Raw genomic sequence first — 13,743 nt, 5'->3', positions numbered from 1 at the left:
GTACAGTGGTTCCCTTTTCCCTACATCCTCACCAGCATTTGTTGTTGCCTGTCTTTTGGATAAAAGCCATTTTAACTGGGGTAAGATGATATCTCATTGTAGCTCAGTGATGTTGAGCACCGTTTTATATTCCTGTTTGCCATTTGTATGTTTTCTTTTGAAAAATGTCTGTTCAGATCTTTTGTCTTTTTTGTATTTTTTATTTTTTTTGAGATGAAGTCTCGCTCTGTAGCCCAGGTGGGAGTGCATTGGTGTGATCTTGGCTCACCGAAACCTCCACCTCCCAGGTTCAAGTGATTCTCTTGCCTTAGCCTCCCAAGTAGCTGGGATTACAGGTGTGTGCCACCACACCTAGCTAATTTTTGTATCTTTAGTACAGATGAGGTTTCACCGTGTTGGCCAGGCTGGTCTTGAACTCCTGACCTCAGGTAATCCACCTGCCTTGGCCTCCCAAAATGCTAGGATTACAAGCATAAGCCACCGAGCCCAGCCTTTTTATCATTTTTTAATTGGATTATTAGATGTTTTTCCTCTAGAGTTGTTTGAGCACCTTTATATTTTGGCTATTAATTGCCTGTCTGATGGGTAGTTTGCAGATATTTTCTCCCATTCTGTGGGTTGTCTCTTCACTTTGTTGATTGTTTCCTTTTCTGTGTGGAAGCTTTTTAATGTGATCCCATTTGTCCATTTTTGCTTTGGTTACTTGTGTTTCTGTAGAGTGTTAATCAAGAAACCTTTGCCTAGACCAGTGTCCTGGAGTGTTTCCCCAGTGTTTTCTCTTAGTAATTTCACAGTTTGAGGTCTTAAATTTAAGTCTTTAATCCATTTTGATTTGATTTTTTTTTTTTTGAGACAGAGTCTCACTTTGTCACCCAGGTTGGAGTGTAAATGACTCGATCTCGGCTCACTGCAACCTCCGCCTCCTGAGTTCAAGCAGTTCTCCTGCCTCAGCCTCCCAAGTAGCTGGAACTACAGGTGCATGCCACCACACCCAGCTAATCTTTTTTTTTTTTCCAGTAGAGATGGGGTTTCACAGTGTTGGCCAGGATGGTCTCGATCTCCTGACCTTGTGATTTGCCCACCTTGGCCTCCCAAAGTGCTGGGATTACAGGCGTGAGCCACCGTGCCCGGCTTGATTTGATTTGTTTATATGGTGAGAGATAGGGGTCTAGGTTCATTCTTCTGCATATGAATATCCAGTTTTCCAGCATAATTTTTTTTGAAGAGACTGTCCTTTCTCCAATGTGTGTTCTTGGCACTTTTATTGAAATGAGTTCACTGTAGATACATGGATTTATCTCTGAGTTCTCTATTCTGTTCCACTATCTACAAGCCTGTTTTTAAAGCCACTACCATGCTGTTTTCATATCTATAGCTCTGTAGTATAATTTAAAGTCAAGTAATGTGATTCCTCCAGTTTTGTTCTTCTTCCTCAGGATAACTTTGGCTACTCTGGGTCTTTTAAGGTTCCATATAAATTTCAGCATTATTTTTTCTATTTCAGTGAAGAATGTATTTTCATAGGGATTGCATTGAATCTGTAGATTGCTTTAGTGTGGACATTTTAACAATATTAATTTTTCTAATTTATGAACATGGAATTTCTTTCCATTTGTTGATGCCCTCTTCAATTTCTTTCATCAGTGGTTTATAGTTTTCATTGTAGAAATCCTTCACTTCTTTGGTTAAGTTTGAGGTACTTTATTTTATTTTTGGCTATTGGAAATGGAATTACTTTCTTGATTTCTTTCTCAGATTGTTTGCTGTTGACATATGGAAATGCTACTGATTTTTGTATGTTGATTTTGTATCCTGCAACTTTACTGAATTTGTTGATCAGTTGTAATAGTTTTCTGGTAGAGTCTGGGTTTTTCCAAATGTAAGATCATGTTATCTGCAAACAAGGATACTTTGACTTGTTTCTTTCCAACTTGGATGCCCCTTATTTGTTTCTCTTTTTTGACTGCTTTAGGTAGGACTTCCAGTATCATGTTGAATAACAGTGGTGAAAGGTAGGCATCCTTGTCATGTTCCAAATCTCAGAGGAAAGGCTTTCAGTTTTTCCCAGAGACACCAAGGAATGCAGCAAAAGTGAACTTTCACCTCTGTGATCCCTTGCCAAATAATTAGAAAAATCAGTGTTCTAACTTTTGTTTGTAAAAGAGATAATTTAGCATGGTAAAAGAAAAGAAAGGAAAAATGTGTATGTCTCAGACTAAATGGAGAGAAAAAAAGCTTTCATTTTTCTTTCAGGCGCAGAAGTGTGTGTAGAAATGATTCAAATGTCTGTTTTTCAAGGGCTTTGAGGGCGTGCCAGTGAATGTCTAGTTGTTTGGAGACATGATTGTGGCATCATCATCATCATTTCTTTTTTATAACGAAATGGGAGGGTTGTCCTTGGAAATTCCATTTAATATTAAAGAAATTTTCTCCTAAGACAGGACTCAAAGATGTACTGTCAAAAACCTCCCAGCCCCATGGGGCTATGTTCTCACCTCTTCTTCTACTGTTAGCTCAGTATTATTTCAGTAATTGGCTACTTTAAACAAAGTATGGTTGCTTCTCTTACATAGTATATTATAAACTGTTAATGATATACAGACAAAAACATTAGAAATGGCCACCTATTAATAACTGGATTATTTTTAGGTTTGTATTTATTATGGGAACTTCTATTTTTCTATCAATGACTTCTATACTGCAACGGGGATGTTCAAAATTCAGATTGCTGGGGAAGATTGCATGGAGGAGTTTCCTATTAATCTGCGTAGGAATTATCATTGTGAATCCCAATTATTGCCTTGGTCCATGTAAGTACCACCTTTTCCTTCTGTTATATATATTCAGGTTGAAATATGGAAACTATATGTTATAATTGGAAAAAAGTGCAATTCCTCCATCTCAGTGCTTGCAAATAGGGTAATTGTTAGGAAAGTATATACAAGGGTTGTCTAACTATGAGTATTACCATTATTACTATTGAATTTTAGACCTGGGAGGAGCCTGTGAGACTACTCAAACCCTTTTCTTGTACAAAGGAAAAGCCTGAGGCCAAGAGCGATTGAAGGTTTTCTCTGGATCAACTGAGTGTAATGAGAGGCACAGCAGAGACCAGACCAGGCCACCTTGGTCTCCAACTTTGCCCCTTGCTATTTTGGTTTCATCAGCTTTCAATACTGTGCAGCAGTTCATGAATCCACCTTTGCTGGCACTTGTACGGCAGCTGGGTTTCTGGAGGGAGTGATCTCTTTGTCATTAGTCTGGTGGTATGCAGGGAGAGGAGAGCTGAGGGAAGATTTGTGAGCCTGCTGCTTTGAACCAGAATCAGAGTTGGGAGGGCACTAGTCACTGTCCTCAAGGGCCTTGCCCTGTCATTTAGCAAAAGAGGACACAAATGTCTAGGCAATGGCCAAATGGACCCCTCAGGCAATACGTACTTTTATAGGCACTAGCAAGAGGTGGAGGTCACTTCCAGGTGGTGTTTCACATGAGAGTGGACATGATGGATCTCCAAAAAGTGAGCCACTGCTTCCAGTAGGCTTCATTTTAGGGTTTCTTACCAAAGTTTGTTCTTGCGGTGTTACAGCCGGGTAGCTGGTAGGGCAGGGAGGGTCAGTTCATGTCTTGTGTTGGGCCTGCAAGGTCATGGCGGACATGCGAGTTGGTTGCAAATTCCTAATAGGAAGGAGCTGGAGTCAGGTGCGGTCCTGGCTTTATCCCCACACCTGAGTAAGATGCTTTGGTTCTTTTTTATTTTTGCTTTTTTTTTTTTTTGAGATGGAGTTTCGCTCTTGTCCCCCAGGCTGGAGTGCAATGGCATGATCTTGGCTCACTGCAACTGCAACCTCTGCCTCCTGGGTTCAAGCCAGTCTCCTGCTCCAGCATCCTGAGAAGCTGGGATTACAGGCGCCTGCCACCATGCCCAGCTAATTTTTGCATTTTTAGTAGAGATGGGGTTTCACCATGTTGGCCAGGCTGGTCTTGAACTCCTGACCTCAGGTGATCTGCCTGCCTTGGCCTCCCCAAGTGCTGGGATTATAGGCATGAACTACCATGCTTGGCCGATGCTTTGGTTCTTTTCCCAGTCTCCCACCTGGCCAGCTTCCTGTTTTGAGTTTGAGTCATGTCCCTGTCCCTCCCTCTGTTAAGAGGGATTGGCCTGTTTTTGGAAGCTGGGGTGAGCCCATGTCTCTTGACATATGTATTTCCATGCCCAAGAGCTTAAAAAAGACTTACTTAGATGCAATAAAGGTATGTCTTCCCCTTTAGGAAACAAATAATGTTGTCCTGGGATGAGATGAGAGGTCTTGGCTAACACTTGGCTTAACTGTGTCTTCTGCAGTGTCCTGGGACAAGGTGCGCATTCCTGGTGTGCTGCAGCGCTTGGGAGTTACTTACTTTGTGGTCGCTGTGTTGGAGCTCCTCTTTGCTAAACCCGTGCCTGAACATTGTGCTTTGGTGAGAATCCATGTTTTAATTAAAAAAAAAAACAAACACTTTTTTAAATTAAAAATATGTATTGTATAGTGACACAGTCTCACTATATTTTCCAGGCTGGTCTCTAATTCCTGGCTTTAAGTGATCCTCCCAGCTTTGGCCACCCAAAGGGTGGGGATTACATGGGAGCCACCATGCCTGGCCGGAAACTGTGTTCTTTTTGTTGTCGTCGTTGTTGTTGATACAGTGTCTTGCTGTGTTGCCCAGGCTGGAGTGCAGTGGTGCGATCTCAGCTCACTGAAGCCTCAATATCCCAGGCTCAGGTGATCCTCCCTCCTCAGTCTCCTGATTAGTTGAGACTACAGGAGTGCACCACCATGCTTGGCTAATTTTGTTCATTTTTTTTATAGAAACAAGGTCTCACCATGTTGCCCAGGCTGGTTTCAAACTCCTGGAGTCAGGTGATCTTCCCACCTCGGCCTCCTAAATTGCTGGGATTACAAGTGTGAACCACCATGCCCAGCCAAAACTGTTTTTTTTTTTTTTTAAAAAAAAGGAAGAACAAAGTGGGATATGGTTTTTAGAACTTTTAAAATTTCTGCATGGAATACTGTACTTCTGCTAATCGAATACATTCTGATTTCCACTTCAGTTATTTTAATTTAATCTTTATATCAATTTTGTTATGGTACAATATACATGGCATGAGATCTATCCTCTTAAATTTGTCAGCAGGCAGTAATTATATGCATTCTTATTTTTGGTTGATATGCAATAATTGTACATATTTATAAGGCTCGAAGTAATATTGTGATACCTGTGTATCATACAGTGTGTAATGATCAAATCAGGGTAATTAGCACGTTCATCACCTCACACAGTTATTATCATTTCTTTGTGTCAGGAACATGCAAAATCCTCTCTGCTAGTTTCAAATGCATTCTTTTTAAATTTATTTTTGGAGACAGGATCTCGCTCTGTCACCCAGGCTGGAGTGCAGGGTCATGATCTCAACTCACTGTTGCCTTGACCTCCCAGGCTCAAGCAATTCTCCTGCCTCAGCCTCTGGAGTAGCTGGGACTATGAGTGTGCACTACCATCTCCAGCTAATGATTGTATTTATTGTAGAGACTAGGTTTCACCATGTTACCCAGGCTGGTCTTGAACTCCTGGGCTCAAGTGATTCACCTGCCTCAGCCTCCCAAAGTGCTGGGATTACAGGTGTGAGCCGCCATGCCTGGCCCCATTCTTGATGGTATTAAATAATACCACCAGCATCCAGTTTGCTGGTTCAGTCTCATGGGGCATTATTGCCAATTTTTCAATTTCCTTGTAGCATAGCATATATATGTGTAAAATTCATGTAGCATTTTGCTATTTATTCGAATACTATAAAGTTCAGTTTTGAGGATGATCCCTGGGTAGGGCGTGGGAGAATGACGATATTATGATTGGCTATTTGTATTGCTTCTTTATTCATGTCAGAGTTTCATCGTGTTTATGATTACTTCCTCTCTTACTATAAATTGTTGGGTGGAGATTACCCAGCTGACAGTTACTTCTTTCCCCCACCCACCATTAGTGGCAAAAATTCTAGTGGAAATGTTTAAAACCTTCCATTTGGAGTCCTATTCAACAATCAGTTAATAAAGCTGTGTTGTTTTCTAGCTTCTTTCAAGATACGTAACTAGCAAGTTCATCACTGAATCCCATGTTCTCTGGGCGCTTCTTGTAATGTTAGTTACAAGAACTAACAATGACTAAATGGGGGCGTTTTAGTCATTGTTACTCGTTCCTCCTCTGCCCTTGTCCTCAGTGTAATGTGTCCCCTGGCTGTGGATTTCCTTAAGGTGAAGGAGAGGCGAGCTGTGCATGAGTGGCACAGAGGTTGGTCAGCCATGGATATCAAAGCTGCCGTTTTCAGCCCTTCTGTGGGACCTGAGGGTCCACGGAGGCACATCCAGGGCTGTCACCATAGAGTGAGGGGCTCAGTGGGACACTAAGAGCACGTGGACTGCACCCTTTCTTCCTTCAACCACCCAGATCCAAAAGTTTGAATTTCATTTTATTTAAAAATTGTATTTTTAATTTTTAAATCACAGGTATATTGATGTATAAAACTTGCATGTTGAAAGTGTACAATTCGCAGATATTTGCCATATTCAGAGTTGTGTAGCTGTCACCAGTCTGTAATTCCAGAAGGTTTTCCTAACCCATGAAGAAGCCTGCACTCACCGCCAGTCTCTCCCCATACCTCACAACTCCCCCAGCCCCAGGCAACGCCAGTCTGCTTTCCGTCTCTATGCATGTACCTGTTCTAGCCAGTCCCTGTACATGACGTCGTAGAATATGTGGCCTTTTGTGTCTGGCTGCTACCACTTTGTGTATTTTTCGAGGCTCATCCATGTTGGTGCATGTGTCAGCCCTTCATTCCAAGACTGCTGAATTAGGTTCCTTTCAGGGATACACCACATTTGCTCACCTGTTTATCACTGGGTGGACATTTGACTTGTTTCTCCTTTTTGGCTGTTGTGAACAATGCTCCTGTGTCTATTTGTGTACAAGTTTTTGTGCGAACATATGTTTTCAGTTCTCTTGGGCATAGGAATAGAATTGTCTTTTGACTTCTTTTGAACAAATGTTTTGCTGTGAGATTTCATGGAGAGGGAGCATCTGGAGAATCTAACTCGTAGTCAGTAAGTTTTTGTATTACTGCCAAAAAGGCCAAGAAAAGAGTCACCCGGAATTTCCCAAAGCCATGTGCTTGGTACCCTTCTATTTACTTTTAGTTCATGCGTGTTTTATTTTTCTGCCCCCACTCAGGAGAGGAGCTGCCTTTCTCTTCGAGACATCACGTCCAGCTGGCCCCAGTGGCTGCTCATCCTGGCGCTGGAAGGCCTGTGGCTGGGCTTGACATTCCTCCTGCCAGTCCCTGGGTGCCCTACGTAAGCAAACCCCTGAGGGTCATCCCTTGTGGATGTCCTCTTCTGGACAGTAAAAGGTTCTGGGCTTATAGCTTTCAGATGTCTCAAGTCAGAGGAATTCTCTTTCCCTTTTCCTCCTTCTTTGAGGCCTGCTTTGCATGGGAGAGGAGATTGGCAGGTGTCCAGAGTGATTTCCCTGTGGGTGGTGTGAGGGTCAGTTTGAATAGAAATTAGGTCTCCCACCTGCACAGTTTGGGAGCAGTTTGTCGGTGAGCATGCACTAGCCAGAGGGACGTTTTAGCTGACGTGTGTTTGGGGCTCTCTTAATTGGCCTGCATACATAGCCAATATACATCATAACCCCTGCTGAGGTTTTTTTTTTTTTTAATTCCCTGTCCCTCTGTTCGCCCTTCTGCGGTCTTGTCATTTACATATGTTTTTCGCCTTTCTAGTGGTTATCTTGGTCCTGGGGGCATTGGAGATTTTGGCAATTATCCAAACTGTACTGGAGGAGCTGCGGGCTACATCGACCGCCTGCTGCTGGGAGATGATCACCTTTACCAGCACCCGTCTTCTGCTGTGAGTGAGACTCGAGTTCACTGAGAACTGAAAGCTCAGGCTTTCAGAAGTGAAGGAAAGCAGAAAGAGCCAGCCAACTTTAAACCATGTCTGTTTAATAAAACACACTGAGAACCGATGTTTATTTGAAAAGTCAGCTAACATAATGACTTTAGGGTTCACTATAAGGCAGTGTGTAAACATTATGTTGAATTTTAAAGTGAGGATGTGGAGACGGGTACAGTGGCTCACACCTGCATTCCCAGCTACTCAGGAGGCTGAGACCCAGGAGGCTGAGGCAGGAGGATTGCTGAAGCCCAGGAGTCTGAGACCAGCCTGAACAATAATAGTGAGACTCCATCTCTCTAAGGGGGGCGGGGGGAAAGCAAGTGAGAACACATTGTGTAAATGATCATAGCACAGTACTCTTCTGTATGTCAGATTTCCAGAATTTGATGGAGCAGTCCTTGCAGGGGTCAATTCCTGCTGGGGAACAAGGAGGGAGGACGGTGCAGAAGAAGCTGAGCTGCACTGAACCCCAACAAAGGCCCCAGCCAATCTCAGGGGCACCAGGGTGGTGCTGCAGAGTTGTTCTGAATTGAAGCAAGGGATTGGGCCCTTCCTGCCCCTGGGTGATGTGGAAGGGCCCCAGCAAAAGGCTGACCCCTGGAGAGGCAGCTCTCTTTAGTCAAGGGCAGATCCAGAAGAGGCACCCATCTGAGAGCTGTGGTCGTGAATCCTTCCAGCAGCTGGTGGAATGAAAGCTTCGTGCTGAAAGGGTGGGAGGGCTCTGGGGGTGCATGACAGCACCTGCCACACTGTTCATTTCCAGAGGTCCAGTAAATTTCCGGTACAATTTCTGCAGTAACATTTATTTTATAATAAAAAAAGAAAAATATTTAAAAATGTTATTTGCCTTAAAAGAAGATAGGAAGCCATTGATGCTACAGTAGGGTTGATCAAAAAGAATAAATCTGGAAATTAGGTAGGTACTGTGCATTGCATTGGAAGCTGGTCAGGGAGGCATCATGTCACCAGGCCTTTGACCAGTGCTGTTTACTGCCCTTGCTGCAATCACGGTGGCTGCTGGACTGGGGCCTGTCTCTGGGCATCTCTGTTCCCTGCTGAGTGTCCACATCACACACTTTCTTAGCCAGAAGCATTCTGCCTGTAATCCCTGTAAGTCGGCAATGAATTTCTGCAGCAAAACCAGAAAACTATGACCCACTGGAGTATACTCAGGTTTGTATTGGGGCTAGGAGCTGTTTGTGTGTGTTTTGGGGTCAGTGAGTGAGCACTGCCGTCTGCTTCTGTTTGTTAAGGTGCTTTACCACACTGAGGTGGCCTATGACCCCGAGGGCATCCTGGGCACCATCAACTCCATCCTGATGGCCTTTTTAGGAGTTCAGGTATTGGTTCATTTCATTAGGTTACTTTTTCTGACAATGTATGATGTTTTATTCATCACTCATTTAAAAACCATTTCATTAAAATAATTGGAAGCATATTCTCTCCTGTGCTGTTAGTCTAATACATTCTGTTGTGTTTGACAGATTGTGCAGAACCAGAAGTTACTGAAATTCAGCACATTCAAGTAATTAGATATAATTCTTATATTCTCAAAAAAATTCTTATTTATGTGGCTTATCTTAGCATGGCAATTTCTGGATAAAAGGTTTCCCTTGCCAAGGTGTGGTGGCTCATGCCTATAACTCCACACTTTGGGAAGCCAAGGCAGGAGGATTGATTGTTTGAGTCCAGGAGTTTGAAACAAGGCTGGGCCACATAGCCCCTGTCTCTACAAAAAATTAAAAATATTAGCCAGGCACGATGGCACACACCTGTACTCCCAGCTGCTTGGGAGCTGAGGTAGGAGGATGGCTTGAGCCCAGAAGGTTGAGGCTGCAGTGAGCCTTGATTGCACTACTGCACTCCTGCCTGGGCAACAGAGTGAGACCCTGACTCAAAAAAGAAAAAGATTTTCCTGATGGAGTTTGCAGGGTGTGTGGGTGTTGGTAACATTGGGAAGTCACTGTGCCATTTGTCACACTTCTTTGATGTACACTTCTATTAGTCTGTGTGTCCTGACGTAACAAAATACCCGAGACTGGGTAATTCATAAAGAAGAGAAATACTGCAGGTTCATTTGTCTGGTGAGCGTCTGGTCTCTGCTCCCAAAGTGGCAACTCGATTGGGGCATGTCCTTCAGAGGGGACAAATGCCGTGTCCTCACAGGGTGTCCCCAGCTGCTGGAGGATGGAAGGGCAGAGACAGGATTCACTGCCTCAAGCCCTTTTCTAAGGCCGTTCTTGAGGGTGGAGCCCTCGCACTGCCGTCACCTCCTGAGGCCACACCTTCTAATACTGCCACCTTGGTGATTAGGTTTCCACGTAGGAAATTTGGAGGGGCAGATAGCAAACCACAGCAACGTTATCATGGCTTCAGGGCAGGAGGATTTCTACCAAAGTCAATACAGGTTATTCTTGGTTGATCTCACCTGCCATTTTGTTAAAGTTCTGAGTAGTTTTGATTTCAGTCCCCAAAGTTCTCCTTGTTGATGTTTGAAACTCCTGTTTGAGGGAGCTAACCAGGAGGGAGAAGACTTTTGGAGAGTAGTGCCAGCAGAACTTTCTGTGGCCATGAAGTATTTCTTCTTCTTGCTGTCCGGTGGGACATTCCCTAGCAGGGTCACTGTTGAGCATTTGAGATATGGCATTTGTGATTGAGGAACTGAATTTTACATTTTACCTGATGTAATTTTGAATTTAGATGGTCACTTGTGGCTAGTGGCTCAGCCGTTGGGTAGTGCAGACCTGAAGCATACACAGGGAACCCTGGAACACCTCGGGGCATGGGGCACTGGCCCCCTGTGCAGTGCAAAATCCACAGAGGACTTCTGACTCCCCCAAAACTTAAATGATAATAGCCTGCTGTTGACCCAAAGCCTTACCAATAACATCGACAGTTGATTTGCACATATTTTATATAAATATTATACACTGTATTTTTACAATAAAGTAAGCTTAAGGAAAGAAAATGGTATTAAGAAAGCCATAAGGAAGAGAAAATCTATGTCCTATTCATTAAGTGGGAGGGGATCATCATGAAGGTCTGCATCCTCATCAGGAGGAGGAAGAGGAGGAGGAGGAGGGGTGGAGAAGGAGGGAGATAGAGGAAGAGGAAGAGGGAGTGGTGGAGAAGGAGGAGGGTGTGGAGGAGGAGGAGGGGGTGGAGGAGGAGGATGAGGAGGGGGGGATGAGGGGTGGAGAAGGAGAGGGATAGAGGAAGAGGAGGAAGGAGTGGAGGAGGATGGGGTAGAGGAGAAGGAGGAGGAGGGTGTGGAGGAGAAGGACGGGGTTGAGGAGAAGGAGGGGCTGGAGGAGGAGGAAGCGGGTGGAGGAGGAGGGTATGAAGGAGGAGGAGGATGATGATGAGGAGGAGGGGGTTGAGGAGAAGGGGGTGGAGAAGAAGGAAGGGGTGGAGGAAGAGGAAGGGGTAGAGGAGAAGGAAGAGGGTGTGGAGGAGAAGGGGTGGAGGAGGAGGGTGTGGGGGAGGGGTTGGAGGAGGAGGAGGGGATGGAGGAAGAAGGGGGTGGAGGAGGGGGGTGTAGAGGAGGAGGAGGGGGGGGGGAGGAGGAGGAGGAGCATGGGTAAGAGGAGAAGCCGGCAGAGAAAAAGGAGGATGGTGTGGAGGAGGAGGAGCGTGTGGAGGAGGAGGGGGGTGGAGGAGGAGGAGGAGTCAGTCTTGCTGTCTCATGGGTAGCAGAGGTGGAAGAGAATCTGAATGTAAGTGGATCCACGGGGTTGAAACCTGTGTTGTTCAAGGGTCAGCTGTACATTTTGGTGATTCGATAATTTTGTATTTAGAAGTAGCATCTTTATCTGTATAGCCCTTTCTAGTTGATATTGTGCTTTTCCATATATTCATGTAATCCCTACATACACTGTCTAGGTAGATCCATGCCCCTGGCATGGTCGGTCCAGTGGGGAGGCTAGGAGAGCAGACCTGGAGCCATGCTCCCTGGGTTTGTGTCCAGCTCAGCCACTTCCCAGCTGGGTGGCCTCGGGCATCTGGCTGACCCCCTCTGTGCTTCAACAGTACCTACTTCAGAAAGGCATTTTGAGGATTGAATAAGTTAATTTGTGTAAAGTTCTAAACTGGCACATAAAAAACATGGATTAATATTAGCTATTACTACAAATTATTTTTAAAGCGTCTTATCCTTTGATATTTTCAAAATTTAATTCCTAATTTCAGAGGGATTGTATGCAAAGTCCATATTTCACTGTTTTTAAATGTTTCCCTGCCTCTGGTTCCACTGTGTCCCAGTCTCTCTTCCGAGTGCTGCCCAGACTGGGGCACTGAGCAGGCAGGCTGGTCGGAGGGGACCCTTGTCACCTTTGGGGAGAATTCTCCATGGGCCCTGCCTGGAAGTGAGAGCCACGGAGCCTGCTTGTGTGCCCTGTCTCCTCATCATGCCTGGGCTTCTGCGTTCCCTGCAGGACCCGAGACGTGGCTGGCTCCTCTTCCTCCTTCCCTGGGAGGGCCTTCCTCTCTGGTCCCACGCTCCTCCCTCAGCCTCCACTAGTCAAAGGCAGGGGTGATGTCTCCCTCCTTCCTGTAATCCCAGCACCTAGTGGCACACCCAGCAATTGAATCTGTGTGTCTCGTATAAGACAGTGGATAAATATGAAATAAAAATATCCCTTCGGCAATTCTTTTGGTCACACCGTGTTTTTTCCTGCAGGCAGGAAAAATATTATTGTATTACAAGGCTCGGACCAAAGACATCCTCATTCGATTTACTGCTTGGTGTTGTATTCTTGTAAGTAAGCAGCGTTCCTCACTAAAATTCCTTTCCTCCTTCACATGTATAGAGGAATAAAATGTTTAGCAACACTGGGATAGCCATTGTCAACCACGTGGCAACAGGCACCATTCTCTTTACTTGAATAACAGAGAGGAATACATCTTTCCACCTAAATGCACAGACTTATTTTCTTAGGAATATGTCTTTATGAATAAGATAGTGTTTGCCATGAGACAGCCAGGAATGCCTGAATAAATGTGAGGTATGGGCTCTGTGTGAAGGGCCGTATCAGAGAGACGGGGCGAATCTGACCAGGTTGCAGACATCAACTTCCAGATTATGCAGGAAAGAGAGTTTTGCAAGGCTGACCCTCTGTGCATTTCACCCTGACTGTGGCCATGCATCCTCTCAGGAGTCACTGTCATTTAGTCAATAAGCTTACCGTCTTCAACTCAGTAGAATGCGGAAGAGATTTTGGGAGAATATTTTTTAGTTCATACATTTTAAAAATATGTTTCAGGTTGGAAGAGAAATATATAAAGCACAATTTTGAGCCCTCTCTACGTGATTAAATAACTAATACATATGGGTGTTGAAACACAAGTGTTTTTTGAGATAATAATATAAAATGTTAACATCCTTCTCTTCCCCATTATAGGGGCTCATTTCTGTTGCTCTGACGAAAGTTTCTGAAAATGAAGGCTTTATTCCAGTAAACAAAAATCTCTGGTATGGAAAAAGCCTGATGTTTTATGTTTGTTATGGATGATTGTTCATGTTGCAATTGGATGTGCTCTGCATGAGCACTGAAACACCTCCTTTGTACCTCCTAGGTCCCTTTCATATGTCACCACGCTCAGTTCCTTTGCCTTCTTCATCCTGCTGGTTCTGTACCCGGTTGTTGATGTGAAGGGGCTGTGGACAGGAGCCCCGTTCTTTTATCCAGGTAAGTCACCAACCCCAAACAGAATTGGTGATGGTGACCAGGGGGACAGGCCCAGGGAGCTCTGGAGA

At 44.5% G+C, this 13,743-nt stretch overlaps 1 protein-coding gene across 2 annotated transcripts in view; it reads left to right on the top strand.

Moving 5' to 3' along the window:
• The window catches only part of HGSNAT (heparan-alpha-glucosaminide N-acetyltransferase), a 53,661-nt gene that overhangs the window by 36,418 nt on the left and 3,500 nt on the right, over window positions 1–13,743 (top strand). For both annotated transcript variants that reach the window (XM_032288035.1, XM_032288034.1), the window contains 8 exons: window positions 2,650–2,810; window positions 4,343–4,458; window positions 7,261–7,382; window positions 7,814–7,940; window positions 9,242–9,328; window positions 12,667–12,744; window positions 13,388–13,458; window positions 13,563–13,675. In XM_032288035.1, coding sequence (XP_032143926.1) covers window positions 2,650–2,810; window positions 4,343–4,458; window positions 7,261–7,382; window positions 7,814–7,940; window positions 9,242–9,328; window positions 12,667–12,744; window positions 13,388–13,458; window positions 13,563–13,675 — 875 coding nt within the window. The remainder of the gene's footprint in view (window positions 1–2,649; window positions 2,811–4,342; window positions 4,459–7,260; window positions 7,383–7,813; window positions 7,941–9,241; window positions 9,329–12,666; window positions 12,745–13,387; window positions 13,459–13,562; window positions 13,676–13,743) is intronic.

This window comes from Sapajus apella, unplaced genomic scaffold (genome assembly GCF_009761245.1).
Source record: "Sapajus apella isolate SASKATOON/1434 unplaced genomic scaffold, GSC_monkey_1.0 scaffold21, whole genome shotgun sequence".
NCBI classification, from domain to species: Eukaryota; Metazoa; Chordata; class Mammalia; order Primates; family Cebidae; genus Sapajus; species Sapajus apella.
The sequence above is the reverse complement of the archived record's forward strand: the minus strand, read 5'-3'. Positions and strand labels throughout refer to the sequence as shown.